Here is a 13830-nt window from a genome sequence, read left to right on the forward strand (position 1 = left end):
AAACAGTGCCCATTTCCTTTTAGAAGCAAAAGATGGCATGGCACACAGCTTAGCACAATGTAACCAAGAAGATTCTTTACTGCTACCACCTGAGAAATTCACTACTATATTAAGAACTTCAAAACACCATTGTGCTTTATCACTGATACCTGCATTTCTATTTGTGTAACCAGAGGTTAGTTCATATGCTGATAATTTATAGGTTGCTAACCTAGTCACTAAGGTAGTGAATCAACTGAAGAGCCAAAGTAAGTTTTTATTCCCTTATGACAAAGATTTTCAAATCTATGACAAGTTATGCACATTGTAAGTATAATAGGTACTGATTGCCTGTGATTGCTATTACTGCCGCTGCCACTGTGGTGTTGTGACAGCAAAAAAATTATTTTTCACTACATTGTAATGCAGAAATGTAGCAGGAATTTCTATTATTCTTTGTTATTAAATTATCTGCTTGAGTGACCTTAAGTGTCAGGGGGACTAGCTAAGGTAAATGGAGCTAAGGTAAACTAAATCCAAAGATTTAGTTAGAAAAATGACCATTTATAACCTAATCACAAGACAAAACAAAACTTAGTACATCTTGTTCAAAACGCTTTTGATGCAGATTGATAATGTCACATTTTAAATCTTACTCAGGATTTTTTCATATTTCGGATATTCAAAGTAATATTTAAAGTGAAGTATTTAGTCTAAATTTATGCACCAACTTGGTATTCTTATATAATTGATATACTCTTGAAAAAACTGTAAACTGCTACCATTTCTATGCTTAAGTATTGCATCCACCAAACTTATTATGGCCATTATAAAATGACACATTAATCCAGATGGAAATTAAACTAAACACTATAATAAAACTCAATTAATATTTTGTGACTACAGTAGGTGACAGAAAACAAAATGAAAGAATTCTTAATCATGTTACCTATTTTCAAATTCAGAACTCACCTCATAGCCTAGACGTGCTGCTCTTTGCAGTAAAGTTTCACCAGCGTTTTTATTGACAATGAGTCTGCGTGCTTCTGGAGGCATGGGGCGACTTGGAGTTGTCTCCTGTGGAGAGTTAACTGCTTGTGCAGCCAAAGGCTTGGAGAATTGCAGTAATAATGGAATCTGCAACAAACGATCAGAAGTTTTCTGCTCACATATTTTCTTTGGTGTGGAATCTGTGCCGGTGGTTAGTGCTGGGCGCTTTCTAGAATTCCTGTTCACACTGTTTTGCTGCAAGTAATCAACCAAAAAAAATTGTTAATGGGATGGAGGACACTGAGCTAGCTTGTTAGATAAGCCTATTCTAAATATCTTCTCCAAATTCTCTGCTCAGTTATGAAAAAAAAGCATTTAAAGCATTGAACAGCAATAAAGCAAAAAATTACATTTGCGTAGTGCCTTATCACATCTCTCAGAAACATCCCAAAGTGGTTTCAATACAACAAATCACTTTGAAATACAGTTATTTAAGCAAGAGATCGAGAATGCTGCACATTTTAAAAATGATATATTACTCAGTCCAGAAGTCAAACACTTAAAATGTATTCAAGGAAAGCTGCTGAAACCAACTGAACACAGGAGAACCGACAGACCTAGCAAATGGTCAGTAACAATATACTTTAAACAGGGGTCTGATCATGTAGTGGTTCTGGTACTGAACTAGTTGCCCACAGGACTCAAGTTGAAATCTCCTCATGGTGATTTGGGGACGAGCACCAAAAAGAAACCATGAAAGCACCGAACTGTCATGAAAACTCAACTGGCTCACCAACAACAATTCGCAAAAGGAATTTGCAATCAATCCTACCCAGCCTGGCATAAACATGATTTCAGTCCGAAGCATGGTGAAACTGTCTTTTCCAGTATTGTCCATATTCCAAGATAAAATGAAAAATATTGGGATACTTGTGCTTAAACTGTCAGTTGCTGTTTTGATGGCCTAAGGGTTGTAGATGTGTTTCAACCCTTTGTTGCAGGTGCTAAGTCAGCATGGAGCAAGAGGAATGTTTACAGATGCCCCGGTGCAGATCCACTACTAACAACAATGGATACAACTTCAGAATGACTTGTTTCCCTAACCACACTGACCTCGGAAACCAAGCTGAAGCTTAGAATTTTAATCGAAATAAGTCTTGCATAACTTTATTTTAACAAGAATAACTTGCATTTCTATCTTGTTTAAAAAATGTGCTTCACAAAGGAGGTAATATTGGGAGAGAGGACTAAAAGTTTGGTCAAAGAGAAGATAGAGGTGAAGAAGCAGAGAGTTTTGGTGCGTCCAGGGCATGGGGCTTAAGCAGCTGAAGGGATGGCAACCAAGTGGTGAGTTGAAAAGTTAGAGATCGCAGGACTCATGGTGTTAGGACTAGAAGAGGTTACAGTTGTATGAAATGGAGAAGGTCATCAAAGGGTTAAACACGTGGATTAGAAATTTTAAATTGAAAGTTTTGGGAGAACTAAGGGCAGCAAGGACAGCGGCAATAGGTTAGCAGCCCTGTGTGAGCATAGGATGTGAGGAGCATGAGTTTGAGAGAGGCTAGATGTTATGTAGGGTGGAGGATAGGATACAAATGAAAAACTAGTCTGTAAGTGAAAAATCATTAATAAGGTTTACAGCAGGAGATGGTCACATTTATGGTGGATGATGCGACAGTGGTAGAAGTGGTCAGTCTTTGGTGTGAGAGAGAAAGAAGTCAGGAGCTCTGAAGAGTTGAATAGGACGAGGTTGGGAATAGCTTAATTCAACCTGAGAGGTTGTGGCTGAAAGGGGAGATGGAGTTAATGGCAAGTGTATAAAGTTTGTTGTGGGGTCAATCTGATAAAACAGAAGTAGCGGGGATGGTGGAGAGGTTGCAGCAAAATAGAGCTGGGTAATATCAGTATACAACAGGAAGCTTGTCTGTGGATGTTCTCCACTGAAGAGCATGCAGATTAGGAGGGTAACAATGTTAGATCCTACTTAAAACTAACTCAGAATTATGAGCAAAAGAATGAATGGGGAGAATTATGAGAAAAGGAATGAATGGGAAACTCAGATGAAATGTTTTCACATGAAAGATTATTAGAAAATTGACTGCTTTTCCACAAATAGCTATTGAAGCTGAGTTACATCATTTAAAAAGGAATTAGAGGTGCTTGAAAAGGAAGAATTTAAAAAGATGTTGAACTGGAATTAGAATAGATATTTTCAGTTTAAGAGGTAGTTCTGGTATAGGAATGATGGACCAATTACCCTCCTTAAGTGCTGCAATTTCTACAATTCTATGAATACTTAAGGGCCAATTTTATGAATGTACACATCGCCTTGTCGATAGCCACGTATATTAGAACTCATGGCTGTGCACTCCTCAATTTTCCATTCATAAATTTGGGACATAAAATCATTGAGTGTGAATCTGGAAGAAATCATTTTGTAAAATTTGTCATTTACAATCGTTCGATAAATTTTAGTTATCAATTAAAATTAAATGCTCAGAAATTTAAATAAGTTTGAAATATCTCAAAGGCCGAGGTGGCTATCATAAAATTTATCTCCTAAAAAGGTTTTTCAAAAAGTTGTGTGGCATGTCCCGTGTAAATTGGCAATATGCTGGAAGTGACAGAGCTCATAATTGGACCGTTAGCAAATTCCCTTCTGCAAGGACGGCACGTTACCACAGTGGTTAGCACTGCTGCTTCACAGCTCCAGGGACCTGGGTTCAATTCCTGGCTTGGGTCACTGTCTGTGTGGAGTTTGCACATTCTCCTCGTGTCTGCGTGGGTTTCCTCCGGGTGCTCCGGTTTCCTCCCACAGTCCAAAGATGTGCGGGTTAGGTTGATTGGCCATGCTAAAATTGCCCTTAGTGTCCTGAGATGTGTAGGTTAGAGGGATTAGTGGGTAAATATGTAGGGATATGGGGGTAGGGCCTGGGTGGGATTGTGGTCGGTGCAGACTCGATGGGCCAAATGACCTCTTTCTGTACTGTAGGGTTTCTATTCTATAAAAAATTCCCAAAACAGACTCACGGATGATGAATTTTTAATATTGATAATTTCCTGTTGGATAATGAGATTTATTAAATTTATAGATATTAGCTTAGAAATTAAAAGCAAAACACTGCGGTTGCTGGAATCTGAAACAAAAACAGAAAATGCTGGAAAATCTCAGCAGATCTGACAGCATCTGTGGAGAGAGAATAGAGCCAACATTTCGAATCTGGGTGACCCTTCGTCAGAGCTAGCTAGATTTGCTGAGATTTTCCAGCATTTTCTGTTTAGAAATTATTGGTGGGGGATTATTCATGGATAAACTGTCTCTGGGATTATATTTTCCAGCCAGTTTACAGTAAATATTGGTTGCCGTCTATGAGCTAGCCAACAAGTACCTGAAATAGCAAATAGCAAAGTTAACTAACAAACTGCTTAAAATGTGTTTGTTATTTGATGAGAAAAGTTAGTTTGATAGGCCAGGAGCTGCAAGCTCTTCTGCAAATACTCCAGAAGATAAGGCATATGATTTGACGGACTGGTGGTTACCCTATCCAAAAGTTTAAAGTTAAAGTTTATTTATTAGTATCACAAGTAAGGCTTACATTAACACTGCAATGAAGTTACTGTGAAATTCCCCTAGTCACCACACTCCAGTGCCTGTTTGGGTCAATGCACCTAACCAGCACGTCTTTCAGACTGTGGAAGGAAACCGGAGCACCCGGAGGAAACACACGCAGACACAGGGAGAACATGCAAACTCCGCACAGACAGTGACCCAAGCTGGGAATTGAACCCCGGCGCTGTGAGGCAGCAGTGCTAACCACTGTGCCAGCGTGCCAGAAGCACTAGTGGACCATTCATGGCAGGAGCTAACTGAAAGCAGGCAAATATCACAGTCATCACATCGTGACCGAAGTCTTGAATGTGTCCGATTCACATGCCGAGCACTCAATACATAGCCCTGAGTGGTCTCAGGTTTCCAAATTCCTGGCAAACTATGAAACCCTGCATTCAACCAACATGCTCACTATTGTCATAGGGAAAATTTGGAGAAGTGCTAGGTTTGATGTCACATATCTGAATCAAGTGACAACAATTAAGGGGCAGCTTCATGCCAACTCAAGCTGCTAACCTTCATGCAGCATAACATGGGAAATGATAGGCAACTGATTTGAACACCATGAAGCACTTTTTCATCTTTGGCTACAACAGGGCCCCAACATAAGGTGCTAATGGATAGCATTTGAAGAACTGAATATGGAATTGCTTCTCAAAGTGATTGGGCAGTTATTTGGTAAATGTGGTTTAAGAAATGGGTTGCTGTGGCATTCCTTGGAAGGCATCTGCATTTAATATCCATTTTCCCTGCTGGTACCGCTGCTACCTTCTCATTACTATTTCCATCCTCCAGATCGATCATGCTTTGACCGTTCAGGCCTTCTAGATTCATGCTGAGGTCTTATTTTGTGGCAAAGCTATGGAGCATGCAGCAGACAATTATTCTGGAAATCCAGGGCATCGTACTGTAAGATTGTCTGGTCAATCCAGTCTTGCAGAACATTGCTTCAAGATACCCATGGTATACTTGATAATAATAGAGTTGTGGCATGAACTTTGCTGCACCCAAGTGCCATGGTCAGTATATGGATGTCATAAGGCATGATTGCATAGAGCTTCCTTGGTCTGCAAATTGCCATCTTCCCACTTGTCATGCTGCTGCTGTAAAATAGATCATTGGGAAAGGTTCCAGGGCAGCAGGCACTGACTTGCACAACTCTAGAACCCTTATATCCTCACAGAGGACAAATCAAATCCCTTTGGGTGATTGAGAGAGAAATCCAACACCTACTGTCACACAAAATGGCTGGTGCCAAGATGGCCTGAGATCTGCATGTAACCTGGTCTCACATCTCATCTACATACAACCAGTAAACGGTGTGCGTGTCCCTGACGTAGTTCACTGGGCGAACATATAGGAATCTTGGGCAGCCCACAGGTAGATCCCGGGAGGGCAACCCTGCCCTGGTCTGCAGTATTTTTATGGAGTTAGGGGAGAACCTGCACTCCTGCTTGTTTCACAGAAATTCAACTGCAAATTAAAAAGTTTCTTCAGCTTGTTACAGTTTTTTTTTCAGTCCGGTCAGCTTCAGTGGACGTCATTGAGGATGGAAGATTGGCTCATGCATGCTCCATCCATTTGCTCTCCAACTTTGTGCTGTGGTCCTAAAACCAGTGGTAGGACCCAGATTTTTATATTGAGTGGCTGTTTCTATTTGGCAGCCTATACGTTTCTGGCGGCGGTGGTGGGTGTTTGGCATGAACTTAACCTCTCCAAATCCCAATTGTTTTTTCCCCAAACACTGGCAAAGAAAAGTTAAATTTCATCCCTACGCTTCCACAGTGAGGGGTCTGAATAAAGAGAAGTGGTTCCCATTGGTGGAAGGATCAAGAACCAGAGGGCTCAGATTTAAGGTAGTTTGCAAAAGAAGCAATGGCGAAATGAGGAAAATCTTTTCCACAAAGTGAGTGGTTAGTATCTGCAATGCACTACCCAACAGCCTGGTGGGGGGCAGGTTCAACTGAGGCGTTCAAAAGGGAATTGGATCAATATCTGAAAAGGAAAAAAAATGAAGGGCTTCAGGGGAATGGCACCAAGTGAATTGCTTCTTCAGAGTGCCAGCACAGACAAATCAGGCTGAACAGCCTCCTCTTGTGCTGTAACCATTCTGTTATTCTAAGATACCATTCATTTATTCCACAAGATATCATTCTATTTTTCTATAAGATACTAAATGATAATGCAAGAACAATTGAGGACTCTCCAGGAAATTCAGCAGATCTATCATCCTCACATACTGCAGCCTTTGTTCAGTGATGAAAGGAATGAAGTACAAGTTCTGCTGATAACACATCTCTACCCCTGATTATAGCTGTGGACAGTTCACCCCAACATCCTCTGGAAGGAGCATGGTCCATATATAAATTGGGGCCCATATTTTTACACAAAAGGAGATGGTACAGTTGAATCAATACCTCCCTACTCAGTTACAGCCTTCAGAAGCTAATCTTGAATGCCATTGCAATGTAGCTGTGCTTGGTATGGGAGACTTCCTGTGTTGTGATATTATGCCATGAGTGGCACTTAACACAAGACAGGTTTTCCTGCACTTGAAGGAAATGGTAGAAGGTAAACACCTACCATGTTTAATGTGGCTAGAATTGTGGCTGTAATAGTCAGGAAGCAAGGAAGTGGAAAGAAAATCCCAATCTTAAAACAAAGACATAATTTTCTGCTAGCAGTCTCTCCCTTAACACCTGTTGGCAAGATCAATGCATTTATTAAAATGCATTGATACAATAATATGGTCTGAGCGCTATCAAATAACCACAGTGGCCTTAATTATTACATCAAATGTTTTAAGCGTCTTAGTGTTCAAACATCACATTCACGGTCAAGCAATACTGTTCGTGTCAGAAAACGCAAAACCTACACTGAATGCCTGACATTTCTATCCCATGTTGCAGAATTGACGCTGATGTAATGTTTTATGTTGTTCCCAGGTTACAAGGAACAGACATTTCTATTTAAAATCATATTATTTAAGTTTTGAATCAAGATTACTTTAGGTACTGAAAATAAAGGCCAAAAAGTATTTGAAATGTTCAAATGTTCTATTTTTCCATTAAAATAAAGGTGGGCCATACCTGATTAGTTAAGAACAAATTTAATTAACTACATGATGGAATTAAATACTCAGAATAATCAGACACTTGATGCTATGCAAAGCTGTATGTACAATTTGAGTGTTCAACATAAATCAATCTCTAATTAACAGTTCAGTAACTCGTATTTTCATATTTTAGCTGCAAGTTTGCATTGTGAATCACACTGACCAAGTGTAACATTTTCAAAGTTATTATGTTAGTAAAGTAAAATCTCCCACTTGTTCTTAGAAACTGAGCTACGAGACAAAGAAGTTTCTATTAAGTTGATATAAATGGAGGTGACTTGCCTATCTGTTTTTGCAGTTTAGCAAAACTCTGCATTTATTAAGTTAATAGATCAATAATGCCCAGCATAATATAGCAACCGAATCTAGGCACTATTACCATTAACACAAGAATAATTACATTGGGTCCTGGTTACTGGAACAGTACTAAATGCTATTTGTACAGCTTGAGTTATAAGCAGGTGGAAGAAATTGTACATTGTGCAGAAATATATTTGCCTCTTCCACCATTGTAAAAAAAATTTGTAATTCTTTTTAAAAATTCTGCAATGTTAAAAACAGACTCTACAGGGATAATGATGGAGGAAGACAGTCGTGGAAGAAGAGGTATTACTCCTCACTACACAGAAAGACATGTTCACAATATATACAAAGAACAAAGAACAATACAGCACAGGAACAGGCCCTTCGGCCCTCCAAGCCCGCGCCGCTCCCCGGTCCAGGATTGAATCCTGAATCCAGGATCCCCGCCCAATTTTCCAGCCTATCTACATACCAGTATCCTATCCACCGAGCTGTCCCTCACAGCTACGATGCTTTGTTCATCACAACCTATTAACTCACCCCCACCCCCCCATTCCAGACCATGTGATCTCCAGGGAGAGGCGAAAACCCAGAGTGAAAACCCCAGGGCCAATATGGGAAAAAAAAATCTGGGAAATTCCTCTCCGACCCCCTGAGGCGATCGAAACGAGTCCAGGAGATCACAATGGCCCTGATCGGAAAATGCTTCCCAACCCTAGTCATTTCCACTTCCACGAACACCATATGAATTCCCTGCCCCCGAGACAGGTTCCCAACTATCCGCAGTCTCGCTCTGTACTGGCACCAGCAAGATGATCATAGAATGAAGCCTTGAAATGAGAAACAAGGAACAATTAGCCCGCGCCGCTCCCTGGTCCAAACTAGACCACTCTTTTGTATCCCTCCATTCCCACTCCGTTCATATAGCTGTCTAGATAAGTCTTAAACGTTCCCAGTGTGTCCGCCTCCACCACCTTGCCCGGCAACACATTCCAGGCCCCCACGACCCTCTGTGTGAAATATGTCCTTCTGATATCTGTGTTAAACCTCCCCCCCTTCACCTTGAACCTATGACCCCTCGTGAACGTCACCACCGACCCGGGGAAAAGCTTCCCACCGTTCACCCTATCTATGCCTTTCATAATTTTATACACCTCTATTAAGTCTCCCCTCATCCTCCGTCTTTCCAAGGAGAACAACCCCAGTTTCCCCAATCTCTCCTCATAACCAAGCCCCTCCATACCAGGGAACATCCTGGTAAACCTCCTCTGTACTCTCTCCAAAGCCTCCACGTCCTTCTGGTAGTGTGGCGACCAGAACTGGACGCAGTATTCCAAATGCGGCCGAACCAACGTTCTATACATCTGCAACATCAGACCCCAACTCTTATACTCTATGCCCCGTCCTATAAAGGCAAGTATGCCATATGCCTTCTTCACCACCTTCTCCACCTGTGACGTCACATCACCGTGATTAGAGTTCAATACCTGAACTCTAATCACACTTGGGGCACACCTCCAGATTATAATAAATTTTACTATTTGGGTATTTGAAAACGTTCGCTTGCTCTTTGCTGAAACAGAATTTAACATGATTATGCAGTATGTAGCCTATCCCTAACCAATTAACCCTTTGGTAGCACATGGCAAAATCTCACACAACAGATATTAGAAGTGGCGCATGCCTGGTAATTGGATCCTCGGCAAGTTCTGTTCCACATTAACCGAACAAGTCCTACAGATGTGTGTACAGAATTGCTAACCAAGAAAATAAGGAACCAGGAAATTTATGCTAAAGTGTGTAATTACCATTAATTGTTTCCATCCATGCATAACTTCCACCGGATATCAAATTAAATTATTCCAAAATGTATGACACAACAAACCTCTTTATCCAACTTTGAAAGTAATTGTTTGCATAATTTTAAAAATCAGGTGAAATAAAATTTAGTATTTTGAAACCTCAAGCCATCTTAATAACTGATAGGTGCATTTCAATACAGGAAAGTTAAACACAATAATATATTTTCTCTTCTTCTGACCACTGCTAATATCACCCACAAAGGATATACGAATCCAAGACGACTAAAGTTCATCTTGCCTGTCACCTGGTGGGTTATTGTTCAAGTTGAGCCCAATCCTATACACAAGCTTTTCAGCAGTGACTAATTCAGTGATTAAGAATGAAAACGCTTGGTGATTTCTTGCTCCCTAAATTGGGGACATCACGGTAGCAATCCTACTGCTATCATGAATAAAACAACTCATCTCAGTCTAAGGACTGAATCTAGGGTTTTCCCATTTTGCACAGTTCAGTACTGCAGTGTACAGCGAGACTTGCTATTTAGCCAAACTTCCATCCATTTCTCCACGAGGATATCAGTTATATTGAAGTGCTACTTTTATATGCAAGTGAGTCAAGAAAAGTTTTACAGACCACCTCAGAGCCACAAGCTGGAGCCATTGGTCCAGGGAAGGGGCTGTTTCATATTAATGAACGCACCAATGAGGTAATGAGCTGCTTTAGATTGTAATCTGGGATAATAGAAAGATGGCTGTAGTAATTTGTAGTTATTGAACCTTTGCAGGATACTCAAGGAGAGTTTCAGTGGACTCACAGGATGCGTGGAAGTACTGAACCAGTACTAAAAATGCTTTGTGACCTTTCTATGAGATATAATAAGGCAGTACATAAATACAAGTTCGTCTTTTCAAAAAAGCCAATGCTCCCTCAGATGAAGGCCTTTAAAAAAACTCTTGCATTCCTATCTTCCTTTTGATCTGAAGAAAGGTCATCAACCTGAAATGTTAATAATTTTATTTCAGATTTCCATAATCCACAGTATTTTGCATTTGTTTTTATGATTCTTGCTGTTTTATTGTGACCCTTACTCAAGAATGGAGAAGATTTGTTTGTGTCTGTGTCTGCTACACATCATACCTCGCACGAAAATACAAGTAAATTAAGCTTATACCTTGTCTTCTGAACTCTCAACATCAGTTGAGTCATCTGCTGTCAGCGATGACCTTCTTCTATCCTGACGCATTAGGTGTTTTGTTTTACACTGGCGCTTTCCTGAAGGCTTTTCTCGTTCTGTGTTTGAATACTTTGGTGAAATTGGTGAATATAAATGATCCTCTTCCTCTCCAGCACACAAGACACCATGTTTGTGGCTTTCCTTGTTCCTCTGTCGTTTAGCTGATGATCGTGACACTGGTGTGCTGGTTTTTTGCTGTCCTTGCCAGTTGCTGCTTGTGGTGCCAGATGAAACTGTCCTTTTCCTAGGGGAGACTGGAGGCGTGGCGAAACCTAAACAAATGTTTACATAATTTTTAGTAATAGATTCTTGAAATTTAAACTTAATTAATGATTTTCATAATCTTATAACCAGTTTGTACTGTCCTTTTATGCAACTTGAATATTGGCCACATTTTATTTTTTTTATACATCATTTTATATATGTGAAAATATTCAGTGATCAGCTGCAGAATGAAGTGTTCCAGAATAAATGAACATATCATACGAGTTTACAATAATACACATGTCCATTGATAAGAGAACAAGAGTGATTTTTGGATCATCTCAGCACCCAGTTATAAGTAGGGTAGAAAATACCTGCAAATATCCAACCTGATTGGTTCTGAAACTGCCTATGGAATCACAGAACCCTACAGTGCAGAAGGAGGCCATTTAGCCCATCGAGCCTGCACCGACAACAATCCCACCCGGGCTCTATCCCAGTAACCCCACGTATTTACCCTGCTAATCCCCCTGACACTAAGGATCAATTTAACATGGCCAATCCACCTAACCCGCACATCTTTGGAGTGCGAGAGCAAACCAGATTTCACGGAGACACAGGGACGACATGCAAACTCCACACAGACAATTGTGGATTCAGTGCATTAATATAGAATGGACAATCATCAAACGTAATTAATACCGGTGATTGATTGTTCACTCATTAAGGGTTGGAAAATTCAGCACTTTTCAGTAAAGGCTGGATTTAGCTTTTTAGCAAAGAACCACATCAGTGTGTGGTATGGTAACGACAGGGTTACCGATGAGGCATTTTTGGGTTTTGTTTCAGCATTTGTGGAATAGAAAGAGGATTTTTCATATCAATGAGCTTGGGATAAATTGCTGTTAGGGTTAAAAGTGTTAGGGTTAACTTACTCACCAGGAAGTGGAAGATAATTACTATATTAGCAGCACAGTGCAGCCGTCATAGTCTAAATGCCAGAAGTTTAATATGCTCATTAGGTGTACAAAGGTAGTGTACTTTATTGTAACCTCAGTAATATCCAGTGTATAAAGTATATATAAATTAAAGGCTCTATTCCACCCAAATCATCTTGCACAACTTTTCTAGCTTTAGATGGCTGTTCAGTATGACCTTATGTAGAATTCAAACACTTTCCTTTTCCAGGAACACCTTCATTAACATTGTCAACATCAGAACCTCCTGACAAATAATTCTATGTACAGTCCCTGCATGATACACATATCTGTAATATCAACATCCATGAATACCATGTATCTCATGCCACTAAAATAGTGTTAAATATCAAGTGAATTTAACTGGTTTATCAGAAGACCAAGCATAACAAGAGGGCAAATAGTATTATACATGGAGAACTACAAAATCTATTCTCTGCATTTGAGGAGAGGTTTCTTCAAATCCCAGAAAGAGAAACTGCAGAGAAAGCAGGAAGCTCAAGATTTGTTATCTCTCATTTGTTCCTCATTCTACTCAGTTCTCACTCATTGTCCCCAAACCATGCATTGTACTGAGACAAATTGCATCATTCAGTCAAACACTACAAAGTTGCATCACAGGTAGGCATATAAATCCAGGGATGTAGGTGCTAGTGAGTTAGAAGAGTCTGGTCAGAAGTCAGCTGATGGCTATTCTAATCATGAATGATAGGTCCCCATTTTAAAGGGCCTTGCTTAGAAAATAATGATTACTATATGAAAGATTGATGGATTCATTGGGCAGTTTTCAGAAAATAAAGGTTATTGTAAGGATTGCATACGTGGTATTGTGTACTGATGCAAGGGATAGAAACTTTGCAGTGCATCATTAAGCACATGGCATCTCCAGGGCCCATTATGGCAAAGGCCAGTCTTAGCATCTCATTGATAAGGTTGGACATATTTCACTGCTGTATTGAGTCTGTTATTATGCAGACCCATGGACATATGAAGATAGTGCCAAGTAGTAGTAGCAGGTGCAAGGCCAAAAATGATGTTACTATCTACAGCACATCAACTGCCTTCTTCCACTCCTGCTGTTGTTTTGCTGGCTCTGAAACTGCCACGGTGACACAGCCTGCAACTAGGTCAGCTCATGGACCTGCTCACAGAGGTAAGGACTATTTGAATCTCAGCCACTGAAGCTGAATGGGGATGTACTAGATTAAATAATTCAATGCAAAGTGATTACATTTGCAGATTATACCAAACAGTAAAAATGGAAAAGGCAACTCAAAAATGATAGAACAATTAGAATAAATTGAATGAAATGTGTATATGAGCATAACAGGGGAAAGTGAACCTTGGTGCTGGCAAAGTCTTCAGAAACTCAACATCCAACCATTGCAGCTCAAGACAAAGCCAACAGAATGCTGAACTACACATCCAGAACAAGAGAATGCAGTTCAGAGCAAGTTGTGCAATGCTCTAGCCAGACATGCCTTAAATGTCTCATCCAGTTTTGCTTGCCAAGACACTTCAGAATAGAAAAAACCTTGAGGCAGATCTTTAGTATAAAAGGTCTAGGTTGAGGAAAGAAACTTAGCTGTTTAGTTTAGAAAGGAGGTGACTGAGA

General features: G+C 40.1%; 1 protein-coding gene across 5 annotated transcripts in view; it reads right to left on the reverse strand.

Moving 5' to 3' along the window:
• Positions 1-13830, reverse strand: part of bcor (BCL6 corepressor) — a 232448-nt gene that overhangs the window by 16059 nt on the left and 202559 nt on the right. For all 5 annotated transcript variants that reach the window (XM_078232580.1, XM_078232579.1, XM_078232578.1 and 2 more), the window contains 2 exons: positions 10972-11306; positions 952-1224 (listed from right to left, as the gene is read on the reverse strand). In XM_078232580.1, the coding sequence (XP_078088706.1) occupies positions 952-1224; positions 10972-11306 (608 nt within the window). The remainder of the gene's footprint in view (positions 1-951; positions 1225-10971; positions 11307-13830) is intronic.

Source organism: Mustelus asterias, chromosome 17, assembly GCF_964213995.1.
Source record: "Mustelus asterias chromosome 17, sMusAst1.hap1.1, whole genome shotgun sequence".
Classification (NCBI taxonomy): Eukaryota; Metazoa; Chordata; class Chondrichthyes; order Carcharhiniformes; family Triakidae; genus Mustelus; species Mustelus asterias.